The sequence below is a fragment of the Peromyscus maniculatus genome, chromosome 14, assembly GCF_049852395.1.
Source record: "Peromyscus maniculatus bairdii isolate BWxNUB_F1_BW_parent chromosome 14, HU_Pman_BW_mat_3.1, whole genome shotgun sequence".
NCBI lineage: Eukaryota > Metazoa > Chordata > Mammalia > Rodentia > Cricetidae > Peromyscus > Peromyscus maniculatus.
The window spans coordinates 56,818,619-56,833,858 of NC_134865.1; the positions used below are offsets into that span (position 1 = coordinate 56,818,619).

A 15,240-nucleotide genomic window follows, 5' to 3' on the forward strand; every position below is an offset into this window, starting at 1 on the left:
AAATAAAGACTATCTTGGAGGGCAGGTGAGATGGCTCAGTGGGTAAGGGGACTTGTCCCCAGGCCTGATGACCTGAGTTTGATCCCCAGGATCCGCGTGGTGGAAGGTGTGAATGAACTGAAAGTTGTCCTCTGATCTCCATGCTGTACTGTGGCACATGTGGAATTTACACACACACACACATTCAAAATAAATAAACAAATAAATGCATACCATGGAGGGGAGTACTTTGAGCTTTCCAAGGTGATAATTTAAAATGTAAATGACTAGCTTACTATCTCCACAATGACTGAGCAGCGATGGGACACCGAAAGCAATGTCACTCCAAAGGACTTCTCCGAGGAAAAACCCAAACCCAGCATTAACCAAGACTCCGGTTCAAGCCTCACCTCCAGGAGCAGAGCCTGGGCTTTGTGCTCTGGCAGCAGACGCAGCCCGGCTGTTGCTTTCAGAACCACCGGGGTCCTTCTCCAGTGACTTCTGGGAATTGAGTCTTTGGCCACCTCTAAGAGTCCTTCAACAGTCTCAGCGCCCTTCAAAGAGAGAACACACTCATCCAGCGGCAGGCCACTTCCTCAGGGGAGCAACAGAAGGAACGTGGTAGAGGGAATGCTCCAGACCCTCTGCTCCGCAGAAGCAAAACCCAGGGAAATGGGGTACTTGAAAGAAGGAGACTCCATTTCTTTTTGAGAGTCATAAAATTACTCCTTTTTAAAGATAATTTATTTATTTTATTTTTTGTGCATTGGTGTTTTCTTGCATGCACGTCTATGTAAGGGTGTCAGGTCTTGGAGTTACAGACAGTTGTGAGCCACCATGTGGGTGCTGGGAAGTGAACCTGGGTCCTTTGCAAGAGCAGTCAGTGCTCTTAACCACTGAGCCATCTCTCCAGCCCAAAACTTATTCTTTTACAGAGCTGTCATTTTGAATGATTGTTATGTTATGTTTCTGTAAATTAGATTTAGGCCATCAAGTCAGGGAACTTGCTGATGTAATGTGCGTTACACGGCTTTCCTGGGGCTTGGTTTGTCGAGGCTAGGGGCCGGGAAGTATGTCTCATATTGCCACTAAACTGCCGTGTGCACTGGATGAGGCACAGTACTCACAAAAATGCTAGCTGTAGCTGTTACCTCTAGGATAGAATGTGATAGGATCTTTTTTAAAATATCACCAGTACCAACATGCATGGCACAGCAGATCATTAACCTATGACAAATGAAGACTATTATTTAAAACTCCATGTTTGGGGCAGGAGAGTTGGCTCAGTGGTTAAGAGCACTGGCTGTTCTTCCAAGGACCCAGGTTTGATTCCCAGCACCCACATGGCAGCTCACAACTGTCTGTCACTCCAGTCCTGGAGGTACCTGACGCCCTCTTCTGGCCACCACAGGCACTGCAAGCACAGGATGCACAGACATACATACAGGAAAACGCCCATACACACAATAAAATGAAAAATTAATTCCACTGCTTTACTAAGTGAAAATTTATTCTGATAATGAGCTACCTCTTGAGACAAAGTATCACTGTATAGCCCCTTGAATGCTTTTTGATCCTCCTGCTTCAGCCTCCCACAGGCTGACACGACAGGTATGAGCCACCCCACTCCTCCCTCAGCAAACATAATGCATCATCCTTTGTAAATGTCAAATCGTCTTCTGCTCATGTAGCTGCTTTCAATAGCTCAGTTCCTAGCACATTTGCCATTTACCTACTGAACTAGAAAACGCATCTCAGTTCTTTAAGCTCACACTGTTTTATTTGTCCACTGTTTGTTTGAGACAAAGTCTCTCTGTAGCCCAGGATGTCAAAACAAGACAAAAACAATTCACTATGTCACCTAAGTTGGCCTCAAACTCTTAGTAATTCTCCTGCCTTAGTCTCCCAAATGATGGGATTACAGTGTGAGCCACCACACCTGGCTAGGCTGGCACCTAGCAAGCCTGATCAATCCTCCTGTCTCCGCTCCCCAGCAGTCAGGCAGTGACATGTCCAACTTTACATGGGTGCTGAGATCTGAGCTCAGCTCCTCACAATTGCACAAGTACTCTGATTCACTGAGGCATCTGCCCCGCTCCCACAATCTATGTGCTAGCCTTCTTCCTACTCCTTCTGAGTCTGGGGTATACAGTTACGGTTACTCAGAAGATTCACTAAGGAAGGAAAAATGGTCTCTTATGCCATCAATATTATTACTGAACAGCATGAGATGTGTAGCGACAGGGGTGTTGTAGACTTATCAAGGCACTGAGACCCTAAACATCAAATTAAGTCAGGCCTGGTTTTGTAGGTCTAGTTACAGCTATTCAAAGGCTGAGACAGGAGGATCACAATTTTAAGGCCTTCTAATGCCACTGAGTGAGCTCCTCAAGGCCAGCTGTGTCCACTTAGCGAGATCCTGTCCCAAATAAGAAGTAAAAAGGGTTCTTGGACAGAGCTCAGCCACAGAGCACTCACCCTGGGTTCGCTCCCTAGCATACATAACATGGAAACAAACCCGTCAATCATAACACTCACCTGCTTGGGTTGATCTGCAAACGCAGAAAGTCCTGGCTTCACAGAATCAAAAATTTCACCTTCCAGAAAGGGGAGCTGTCCTATTTTGTCCATGGAACAGAGAGAAGGGGGGAGTTACTTCAGATGCTAATCTCTAGACACTGCTGTATGATTTAATAGATTTCCACAGTCTCCATGCAAGCTGTGAGGAGTGCTTTGCAGAAGCACTGGGAGGGAGACCACAGGGTGCTAAGCAGCCCTGAGGGTCCTTCGCCATCTCTCTGGTGGGACTCTGGCTCTTACTCCTTCCAACTCGGTTGTTTGTTTTTTTTTTTTTTTTTCCAAACTGTTAATACATTTTTGAGACAGGGTTTCACTGTGTAGCTCAGGCTGGCCTTGAACTCCCTGCACAAACTCAGCTAGCCTTGAAGGTCCTCCTGCCTGAGCTCCCTGGGCTCTTCAGATAACACAAGGAAAGGAAACTGACAATCCAGAAAAAAGTTAGTCTCCAACATTCCCGCAGTCCCCTTTCTAAGGATGGCAGTGAAAACTCGTACCGACACTTCTCCTCAGAATCATTGCCAACATTCTCAATATTCCGGACCTCTGGGGTACTAACCTTTGGAGAGGATGAAGCACGAATTACAGCTCTACTTGGACAAAACACACACTCTCTCTCATCTGAGACAGTGCCTGCTGGGTCTCAAATGCCCTGTGTGGTTGAGGATGACCCTGAACTCCTGATTCTGCTTTCACCACAGTCTATGTGCTGTTGTGGATCAAACCCAGGACTTCATGAATGTTAGGCAAATGCTCCTCCAACCAGGCTACGCCCCCAGTCTGTCCCACACAAGTCTCTCTTAATTCCATAAACTAAACCATGTGTTCAACAATATCAATAACCTCTCTGAAGATTCCAACAGCTGGAAGGCTCTCTAACACACACAAACACACACACACACACACACACACACACACACACACACACACACCCAGCACATCTGTTTCTGGAAGAAGATGCTAAGGTGTAAACACATGTAGACTGCAAAGGGTCCCGGCTGCGCTTACCTGCTGTTCTCTGCACAAAAGTATAAACGTGAATTCGAGTTCCGGTGCTGCCTGCATCAAACATAATTCCATAAAAGGTGCTGGCACTGACATTAATGGGGCACATGGAAGACAAGAAGACACCCTCGAACCAAGTCTGCTGCTCCCTGTAGAAGACAGTGCTGCCGACGCAGGCCAGCATCAGCGCGAACAGGAGAGCACCCCAGGAAGTGGCCATTCTTCCCACGATGAGGGCTTGAGGCTGTGCTGCTGAAGCAGGGCTGCTCACACTGCTGTAGGGGCTTAGGGGACAAAGGGACATGGGTTAGCGGATGGGCTTTTATGGTTAACCTATTTTAAAAATAAACAAATAAGTAACTCATTGTGGAAACCCTACCAGTCTCCAAGGTGTTCCTTCTCCATTTCTCATAACCAGTACAACAAGCTAAACCAGGGCCACACAGGCTCTCCGGCCCTTCTTCTGAAGAGTATCTGATTGCAGTAGGAAAGTGGGATTTAAAATATCCTTTCCCACACTCTGTCCTGAATTAGAGGGTGGTGTTCACATACTCAAAGGCTGTCTTCTTCCTGCTTCTGTATGGTTCAGATTAACTTTCTTCTTTCCATTTTGACAAATTTGCCTTCATATCACACACGAACATGCCTCCATCCTCTTGGTTCTGACTGGCACTTAAGAAGTTCACTTAACTGGGCCTGATGGCAGAGATCTGTGATCCCAGCTATTCATGAGGCTAAGGCTGGAAGGATCACAAGTTAGAGATCTACCTGGGCTACTGAGTAAGTTTAAGGTCAGCCTGTTCAACTTAAGAAAACTATCTCAAAATGGAACATTTTTAAAGGGGGATCTAGGTCAACTGGAATGCTTGACTAGCATGTTCAAATCCTTGGGTTTGATCCTCAGCACCACATGAACCAGGCATGGAAGTACAAGTGTGTCATCTCAGCACTCAGGAAAGCAGAGGCAAAGGGGTCAGAATTTCAAATCATCCTTGCCTACTGGGGTGGTTTGAATAGGCATGGCCCCCAAAGACTCATGTGTTTGAATTCTTGCCTGTAGGAAGTGGCACTATTAGGAAGAGTGGCCTTGTTGGAGTGGGTGTGACCTTGTTGGAGGAAGTATGTCACTGTGGAGGCGGGCTTTGAAGTCTCCTATGCTCAAGCTACACCCAGTGACACAGTTCACTTCCTGTTGTCTTTGAATCAAGATGTAGATCCCTCTCCAGCACCATGTCTGCCTGCACTCTGCCATGTCCACCATGACGATAATGAACTGAAGGTCTGAAACTGTAAGCCATCCTCAATTAAATGTTTTCATTTATAAGAAACCTTCCATTTATATAGAAGCCCTAACTAAGTCACCTATACTGTAAGTTTGAGACCAGCCTGGGATATATGAGACCCTGTCTGAAAACAAGGCAACAGCAGTGCTGGGATGGGGTTGCTGGGGACATAACTTGCCTACTTGTCCTTTCCTACCCTTCAAGAGGCCCGAGATTGAACCCTTAGTGCTGAAGAAAAAAGGCTTCACTTCTAAATTAAAGTGGTAAAGACGGAATAAAGCTCAGGACCTAAAGGGAGCTCAGCTGGCCAAGTGCTTGCACAGTCCGCATGAAGCACTAGGTTTGATCCTGACCCCACATAGCCAGGTGTCAGTATGTGCCTGTAATCCTAGCAAATGAAAACAGATGGAAGTAGGGAGATTAGGAAGTCAAGATCATTCTCAGCTGAGCAGTGCATTTGAAACCAGCAAGATGATCAAACTTTAAGGTCAGGGAGGCTGACACAGGCCGGTCTGTCTCTGTGGGTTTCAGGCTAGCCTGGTCTACACAGTGAGCTCTAGGCCAGCCAGAGCTACATAGTGAGATCTTGTCTAAAAAAAAAAAAAAAAAAAAAAAAACAAAAAGAGTAAGCTCAAGGTCATCCTCAGCTACACAATGGATTTAAGTCAGCCTGGAATCAATGAGACTTTGTCTCAACAACAAAAAAGTTATAAAACCTCTATCCTTATGCTTATTGCCTTCAAGAAGCAGGTCACTGAACTGCCTGCCACCTGTGATCAATATTGGTGGAGGGTTTCATGTACAACATTTTAAGGAAATAAGTCAACATATTTTTGTTGTTGTTGTTGTTGTTGTTTCGAGGCAAGGTCAATACAATTTAAAAACACCTAACAGGACCACCAGGGGCTTTAAGTTTCAGATCATGTTATTGCCACGAGAACTTACGAGTGAATGGACAGATTTCTTGTGCACTGATCTCTTTTGCCCGTATACAGGTCTGTGTACCATGTTCATGCTCCATGGCCAGGGAGGCCTGAATGGGAGTCAAATACCCGGAAATGGAGTTACACAACCCCTGTTCATAGCCATGTGGGTAGTGAACATTGAGCCTGGGTCCCCTGGAGGAGCAGCCTGTGCCCTTCACTGCTGGGCAGCCTGTGAATGGACAAATTATGGCGGAGACATTCTACGTCTTGCTGGAAGTCATAAAGCAAGTCAGTGGTGAAATCCTGACCAGAAATCTGATGTTTCATCTTTCTTTTTCTCTGATTTCAAATTCCCCTCTTATGGCAAGTGTATATGTGTTCATGTGTTGAGACAGGGTCCAGGCTGTCCTGGAACTCACTATGTAGACCAGGCTGTCCAAAAACCTACAGAGACTCACATGCCTCTGCCTCCCAAGTACTGGGATCGAGGGTGTGCGCCACCACACTTGGCTCTAGCCACCGTATTTTTAACTGTGCCCTCGGAAGAGACAAAAGCAGTAGTTAGGCTAACTATTTGTTTTGAATTTGTCCAGTCGCTGCTGGAAACCTAGCACAAAGGCATGGAACACAGCGGAGAGAATAGATGGTCAGGTCCGAGTCCTGGGTTTCAGCTCAGCGTGTGTCTCTACTGGGGAGCCACACAATCCTGAGGGGGTCCCTGAGCCCGAGCCTTCACCCCCGCCTGTAAACAGGAAGAGCAAGTGCTCTGTTTCCTTCCTATGTGGTTTTCTGCTACACGAAGCCTAATTGGTCTTATAATAAAAACCTGGAGCCAGATATCAGGGTACATGCTGAAGGATCAGAAGAAACAGGCCACAGCCACTTCTCACCTCACCAGCTCTCATCAGAAAAGGGAAGACCCTGTCTCCACAAATCCACAGACTGAACGCCCCTGAGTCCTCAGCCGAAAGGGCACTGGACTCCTGTCTCCTCCTGCCTTGTATTCCTTTCTCTGCCCAGCCATATCACTTCCTGTCTCAACCTTCCTAGTGCTGGGATTAAAGGTGTGTGACTCCCAAGTACAGAGATTAAAAGTGTGTGCCACCACTGCCTGGCTGTTTCTGTTTTAGACTGGATTAATCTCGTGTAGTCCAGAGGGGCTTTGAACTCAGAGATCCAAATGAATCTTTGCCTCCCGAGTGCTAGGATTCAAGGTGTGTGCCACCACTGCCTGGCCTCTGTGTTTAATCTAGTGGCTGGGTCTGTGTTCTGATCTTCAGTCAAATTTTATATGTTAGAGTACAAACAAAATATCACCAGTTTTCTCTTTCAAATCACAAGATATTGTTTAAAGATTGATTATATTAATATCTTCTAATCTTTTCCTAGGACTGATGTTGTGGGAAATGGGAAGAGACAATGAATTTGTTATTATTGTTATATTATTATCAGTTATTATTATTATTATTATTATTAACACTTTCAAAATGTACAAGAGGCTTTTTTTTTTCCATCATAATGCATCAGAGCCATCAAAGGAGTTGTGAATGTTCTTGAAATCTGTGATGAAAACATTCAGTAACAGGGCTAGAGAGACATCTCAGAAGGTAAGATTATGTTCTGCTCTTACAGAGGACCCGAGTTCAGTTCCCAGCACTCACACAGAGTAGTTTATAACTGCCTATAATTCCAGATCCAGGGGGCTGGAGAGATGGCTTAGCAGCTAAGAGCACTGACTGCTCTTCCAGGGGACCCGGGTTCAATTCCCAGCACCCACACGGCAGCTCAAAACTGTCTCTAACTCATTTCAGGGGACCTGACACCCATGGCAAAACACCAATGCATATTAAATAAAAATAAATAAAATTTAAAAAAAAAAAAAAAAATTCCAGATCCAGAGGATCTGACACTTTCATGCAAGTACTCACCCACCACATAATTAAACGGCACATGCCTTTAATCCCAGCACTCAGGAGGCAGAGCCAGGCGGATCTCTGTGAGTTCGAGGCCAGCCTGGTCTACAAAGTGAGATCCAGGACAGGCACCAAAACACCATAGAGAAACCCTGTCTCGAAAAACAATGAAAAATAAATAAATAAATAAATTTCATTTAAAAAACCCAAACCTTCAGTAAGAGCGGAACAATGGAATTGACTCTACCTGGTTGTTTTAAACATGTATTCTTTCCTAGATGGACATTACATGAAAAACAAAACAAAACAGAATGCTGTTTTGTTGATTTGTAGCTGAGCTAAACTATAAAGAGAACTAGAGGTCTTCAAGTCGGGGTTTCTCAGACTCAGCACTAACATCTGGGGGGGCTGGTTCTTAGTCACAGGCTGTCCTGTGCATAGGCGGTTGTTTAGCAGCATCTCTGGCCTATTCTCACTAGACACCTGCACGAGGCTTCACTGCTGCCCTCCCAGTACACCAGCTGTGACAACCAGGGGTGACTCTGGACGTCTCCAGCCATCTCCTGGCTGTTTGCTCCTGCTTTAGGCCGCACATGTTCCTGGTATTAATGAAAAATGACACAGCTATCCTCTAACAGTTAAGTCTTGCTTAGTCAGCAATTAGTATTTACTCCAGACAGTTCTGAGTCTTCTGATGCAGCTTTTATTTCTGTATTTTTTATGTTAAGTCACAAATGCTGGTTAATTCACAAGATCTGAAACCAAAGCTATTCCCCAGGCTTTTTACCTCTAATAGAACACTTGGTACATTTGGAATATACAGATTAGGGGTCCTTGCTTATTCTCCTTTGTTAACCAGCTGGGCTTTGTTTAACCAAAACATCTCTCTCCCCAGAAACAACATATTACATAAAGTAAAGTAAATGGAAGTTTAAACTTAGTAGTTTAAAATCATTTAAAAGAGGCCAGGCGGTGGCACATGCCTTTAATCCCAGCGCTCATGGGGTAGGGGGGAAGCAGCCAGATCTCTGTGAGTTTGAGGCCAGCCTGGTCTACAAAGTGAGTTCCAGGACAGTCTCCAAAGCTACACAGTGAAACCCTGTTTTGAAAACAAAACAAAACAAATTTAAAAGAACTACCAAAATTTAAAAGTTACATCAGCCAGGTGGCAATGGTGCATGCCTTTAATCCCAGCAGAGCGAGATCCAGGCCAGGCACCAAAACTACACAGAGAAACCCTGTCTTGAAAAACCTAGATAAATAAATAAATAAATAAATAAATAAATAAATAAATAAATAAATAAATAAATAAATAAATAAATAAATGTTACACCAATAAACTGCAGTGGCAGTTTAAATATCTGTTCAAACACCAAGACTCAACTTCTATCCTAAGGCTAGGAATGAAAGCTATTATTTAGGGAAAGAGACAATGAGAATTGCTAATCTTTCAGAATCCCAAACAAAGGACACTCCATCCCGGGAAACCAAGGACAGACAGGGCAGCTGCCAGGCCAGATTTGTACTCACTTCTTAAAGCACTCCCTCCGGCTGGCTCTTTCTTTTCAGCAAGTGGGCTACTCATGTAGCTCAACTGAAATATCTGAAAGCAGAAATACTGTTTTAGATTTTCTTGGTTTTTGAGGCAAGGTTTTTGTTATGTAGTCTTGGCTGGGCTTGAACTCACAGAGATCAGCCTGCCTCTGCCTCTCAGTGCTGCAATTAGCATCGTGCACACCATGCCTGGCTGTTTTAGATTTTGTTCAACATTTGGTCCCTCTTCTCTCTGAAAAGCCCAGGCACCAGCTTTCTCAATCTGTCACTAGACTCCTTCCGGGGTCTCTCTCCTTTCTGTATTACTGTGGTTTCCATAAACCTCTCCAGCAGACATTTCATTAAGCAAACATTTGTTTTCGTCCAGAAGAGAGTTCAAAAAGGGGGAAACACACGCTAAGCATCTGTTTTCACAGAGTGAGAAACTGCAGAGTCATACTTGTGTAAGGGGAAGGTCGAGCAGAGGGTTTACAATAGAGCAAGAGGACACACGAGATGCCCTTTGCCCTCAGCACCCGCCTTCCAACGCCTCCTGCAAGCTCCTTTTCTTTAAGACTGTTATTTTGAAAATGGTATTAGCAGGGTTTTCAATGTGCAGTTTCTAGACGGGCACTGCATTTCACAAGACCTGCACAGCTCGCTCACTGTTTAACAGTCTTTACTCAGATGTCACTTTCTCAGTGAAATCCTCCCCACCCTCCTTTTTAAAAAATGCTACTCAGCTGACCACATGCTCATTCTTTATGTTTCTTCACAGTGATTTTCTCCTCCCAACACCCACGTTCCTCCTCTCTCCACTTCTATCCTCCATGTGAGCTACCTGTCTACAGGGAGTTTTGAGTTCTGCTTCTGTGTTTATTACTAGAACAGTGATAATACACAGTGGGTGCTGGGTAAGTACCCCGAAGGGATCAAAGCAGACATGTCTAATAGCTCAGACATAGGTCTGGACCATTTCTACAGTACAGGAGCTTGACTCCTTTCCAAAAGATTAATCACCCCACAGGGGAGAGCATGACTCCAAGCTGTCAAGGACAGACATTTATCCCTATGTGTAGATTACACACAGATTCCATTTTGTCCTAATGAGCTAAGTTTCATGTGTTTCTCAAAATAATGTAGACAGTTGTTTCCTTCTTACAGACTAGGGAGAATACAATATATTTCAACCCACTGTTTCCAGAATTGTATTCTGCAATAATCTCTTGCTCAATCTCTTCTCCCCAACACAGCCCCTCCAATGGCTTTAAATCCTCGGGTCAGGTAATGTATGCCCATCTCCTGCTAAGGTCTTCTCAAGAGTGGTTTTTGGGTTGTTTGTTTTCTGATAAGGTCTCACTGTGGGGCTCAGGCTGGCCTCTAACTCAGATCCTCCTCACTGTTTCTTTATAACCAGAGGGAACACCAGTCCTCTGTTATAAAGGCCCAGCCTTCCTGACCTTCACAGTTAGCTTCTTCTCCGTCTCCCCTGCCCTTTAGAGTATGGGCGACCACAATGGCAGAGGCTCGGGCCCCATGAGGTAAGGTACTCACCGGCTCCTGACTGCCTGTTTGCATCCACTGTGGATTGCCTTTGCTCTTTGCTCCCTGGCCAGCCCTTCTGAAACAAGCCTTGCTTCACAGATGACTCACCCAGCTAGTTTGCAACTGTGTAGCTTTTTGCTAACTCATTCCCTTTTATCTCTCATTCTTACCTTCTCCACCTTTTTCTGCATACATGATTGGTTCATTTACTTCTGTAATTGCTAAATGCCAACCAACAGAATTATTGTTCATAGGGCAGAAGTTAATCTTTTTTTTTTTTTGGGAAGGGGACAGGAGGGTTGTTTTGAGACAGGGTTTCTCTGTGTGGCCCTGGCTGTCCTGGATCTCACTCTGTAAACCAGGCTGGTCTCAAACTCAGAGACCCACCTGTCTCTGCCTCCCGAGTGCTGGGATTAAAGGTGTGTATCACCACCACCACCACCACCACCACCACCACCACCACCACCACCACCACCACCACCACCACCCAGCAGGGCGGAAGTTTCTTAAGAACTGAATTCTAGTAGGATTTGGTAGCATAGGGATGTAACCCCAGCATACAAGAGGCTGAGACATGAGGATTGCCAGTCTGTAATCACCTTGGGATAACAGAGATCAAGGCCACCATGAGCTAAGTAATGAAATCTTGTCTCAAAAAAATTAAAACAAACAAATAAATAAAAGAAAAATAAATTCTTGAATTTTGTTTTTTGAGGATTTTATTTCTTTACTTGTATGTATTTGCCTGCCTGTTGGGTCTGCCGTGTGTTTGTGGGTGCCCACAAAGGCCAGAAGGCAGCATTGTGTGCCCTGAAACTGATGTTCCAGATGGTCATGAGCTACTACATGGGTGCTGGGATCCAAACCTGGGTTCTCTACAAGAGCAACAAGTACTCTTAACCCTGAGTGAAGCCATCTCTAGCCCCTGGGATGTTTTTACATTAGATAAATGGTGGGAAAGTTAGTGACAGTTTCCATTCCTGGGAGAGTCTCTAGAAAGCTGGGCATTTGTTTTCCAACTAAGTGTCAAATATATATGCAAAGGCTAGAGTCTAGATGTATAAAGGGCACCAGTCTCAGCGGGGACACCTACTGACAATAAATAACAGCCGGGTAAACTAATGGCTAGCACGTGTTGGGGGAAGTCCTCCGGCAGAACTAAGGAGGGGATGAGGACCGGGCGACTGTTTAGGAGGGGGAGATGGAGGTAAGCGATGAGGGCAGGCTTCCGAAAGGCTGAGAGGCCAAGGCAGATCCTGGGTGTGGAGGAGGCATTAACTTGCAGAGGTGATACATGGGAAACTCTGAGGATCTCAAGCATGGAGGCCAAATGTGAGGAAGGATAGTTCTGGAGGCACTAACTCAGAGTTGGAAAGCAGTAAGCTTGTTTTCCTTGTGTAGTTCCATGGTAACACCCTAAGGCAATTATTTAGGTCTTTCTATTTATTCCCTCCTGAAGGAAATAGCAATATTGACTAACTTGGACAAAATGACAGTATTCAGCACTAATTGAAAATTAGAATAAGAGACCGGAGAAGTCTATTAGAAGTTCTGAAAACAGTGACATGTAAACCAGCCTCCTGCCAACTCATCTGCGTCCACAGCAAAGCTGTCTTTAACAGGGTTAAACATTAAGCATAGAACAAGTTTAAAATGTAACTCAGATAACAGTTTGGACAGTAAACTTAACTATAGGACTAGATATGGCCGAAGCCACACCAAGCAAAAGGGAGGTGAGCCTCATAAGGTAAGTGTGGGCGAGTTCAGCAGTGAGCATGTCTCATCTGGGGTGGGACGTAACTGATACCAAGGGTCAGAGCCTTGGAGTACCTTGGTATCTGAATCATGTGGGCATGCACGACACCTGTTAGGTCCTCAAAGCCAATGAATGTATCCCAAATGGGCTAAGGGTACATGCAATGGAGAAAGGGAATACCCCCAAGGTCTCACGATGATTACAGCCTGGTCTACCTAGCGAGTTCCAGAGTTACATGGTGAAAGCCGGTCTCAAACAAACAATCAAACAAACAAACAAACAAAAAGGCAATATGAAGAAGAAAATTAGTAAAAAAAAAATTTTAAACTCTTGAATCTATTTTTGTTAATAGTCTCATCATATAGAAAAAGAATCAAAATTTAAAAACTACATTTCATACAACATTCTGCTCATTTCTATAAGCAAAATCAAATTAAAAATTTCAAATAAAAATGAGATACATTGCTGAAAGAGAAGAGAACAAGTAAGCCACTATTTCTACCAGTAAATAACCGAACCATCTACTGAAACTAAATATTCAAGAGTAAAAATATAAACAGAAAAGGAACTTATTCACACTACATACATAAAAATGCTTAATGAAAAATCAATTTTTATTAAATCACACCAAAACTGTGCACACAGAAACAGAGCACACTCAAAGAGTAAAACTCTCCTAGTGAGGTGGTTCATCTCACACTGGTGGGGACGGGGAGGCTCTTTGTCCCATGGTGTCAGCCAAAATCTCACTAGGCTAGTCAGGGTGGATTCCCTTCAGAAGGGGAGTGACTCATAGGTTCTTTAATGTCCTCCAGTCCTCAACTCAAACACCATAACTCCCATTAAAGGATTAGAACTGATTGGTAGTCAGAACAAATGTGAACCTCTTTCTTCTAGGCAGATTCCTTCCTTCTGTATTTCCCCTCCATCAGAACAGTATTAGACGTTTAGACCACTAGTGTCCATAAGGCTCATTCTGTACACGGAAAGCATGTGGGTGTTATATCAAAATGGGTCTGGCAGTGCAAGCCTTCCTTCTCCATTGCTTTAGGCTTGACTGAGTGAGCTACAATAATTACCTTCCAGAGACAGCTGTGGCTATTGTTCCCTCCTTCTTCACAATCACAAGGTCTTTTCTTAGCCATGCATGAAGAATCAGTCTTTTAGATAAGAATACATTATTAATCAGAGAGGGGTCTATACTGCCCAATAAACAAATATAGTAAGAATATGAGGTGATAAGCTTTCTCTGCCTCATAAAATGTGTATCGACTGTGGGAGGCATTTACAGCAACCCCTTTATCCACAGTTTTGCTTTAGCAAAGTTTCAGTTATCCACAGCTGATTGTGGTTGGAAAACACTTAGATGGAAAAATTCTAAAAATCAACAATTTAAAAGCCTCAAATATCTTTTTATTAAAGCATAGCTATAGTTATCCTACTTTATCATTTCTTATTGTGACTCTCTTGCTGCACCTCACTTATAAACTAAACTTTCTCAGCAGCAGGAGCACACGGGAAGACATTATCGACAGGACTCAGTAACCTTTGTGGAGACAGAGTCTCACTATGCAGCCCTGCAAAACAGTAATTACTAAACATAGTGTCCTGGTGCTAGAATTAGACTGTGGGACACATGCCCCTCCGTGCACGTGTGCATGTGTGTGCACACACCTGTGCGTGTGTGCAGGTGGAAACCAGAGGGTGACACTTTCTGCTATGTCGAGACAGGGTCTTTCACTGGAATGACTGCCAGCAAGGCCCTGGGATCTGCCTGTCTCCGCTCCCCAGCAACTGAGGTCAGAGGCTTCTCGTGTGGGTGTTGGGGATCCCAACTCAGGTCCTCACGCTGGCACAGCCAACGCCAAGACAGAACCCCACATCCCTGAGCCCGCTCCTCAGGTCCTCAAGGAGGGTTTTCTCACACTTTGTTGACTATAAACACTTCTCCTAGCATCCTTTATAAGCCTAGGATGTAGTAGCATTTCTTTAAAAACAAACACTTAGGAGCTGGAGAAACGGCTCAGCAATTAAGAATCTTTGCAGTTCTTGTAGGGGAACCAAGTTTGAATTTGTTTCCCAGAGGCTCACAATTGCCTATAACTCCAATTCCAAGGAATCTGACCTTCCTAGCCTCCTCAGGCATCTGTACTTATGTGTATATACCCACAGACAGACAGACAGACAGACAGACAGACACACACACACACACACACACACACAGACACACATACCACAGATAATTAAAATTTAAATTGCAAGCTGGGCGGTGGTGGCACACGTCTTTAATCCCAGCACCTGGGAGGCAGAGGCAGGTGGATCTCTGTGAGTTCGAGGCCAGCAGGCTTACATAGTGAGTTCCAGGACAGCCAGAGCTACATAGAAAAATCCTGTCTCAAAACCCAAAACAAACAAACAAACAATCACCAAAAAAACCAACAACAAAAAACCCCAACACATTAAATTGCGTATACCCCAAGATGATGATTCAAAAACAGAGCTACTTCAAACTGGCACTTGTACAGTACTCCTCCAGCCTTATCCACACATATACAAAGTCTAAACAGGGGTTGGGGATTTAGCTTAGTGGTAGAGGCCCTGAGTTCGGTCCTCAGCTCCGGGGGGGGGGGGGGGGGGGGACGGGACAAAGACTAAACAGATTCTTTTACTAATCCCCTGCTTTTTCAGTGGCACCACAACTTTCCTAATGTGAAACTTAAAAC

At 44.5% G+C, this 15,240-nt stretch overlaps 1 protein-coding gene across 1 annotated transcript in view; it reads right to left on the minus strand.

Annotated features, from left to right (window-relative positions):
- The window catches only part of Entpd5 (ectonucleoside triphosphate diphosphohydrolase 5 (inactive)), a 36,398-nt gene that overhangs the window by 14,952 nt on the left and 6,206 nt on the right, over window positions 1-15,240 (minus strand). The window contains 4 exon segments of the mRNA XM_076551068.1: window positions 390-533; window positions 2,518-2,597; window positions 3,565-3,779; window positions 3,781-3,845. Coding sequence (XP_076407183.1) covers window positions 390-533; window positions 2,518-2,597; window positions 3,565-3,779; window positions 3,781-3,845 — 504 coding nt within the window.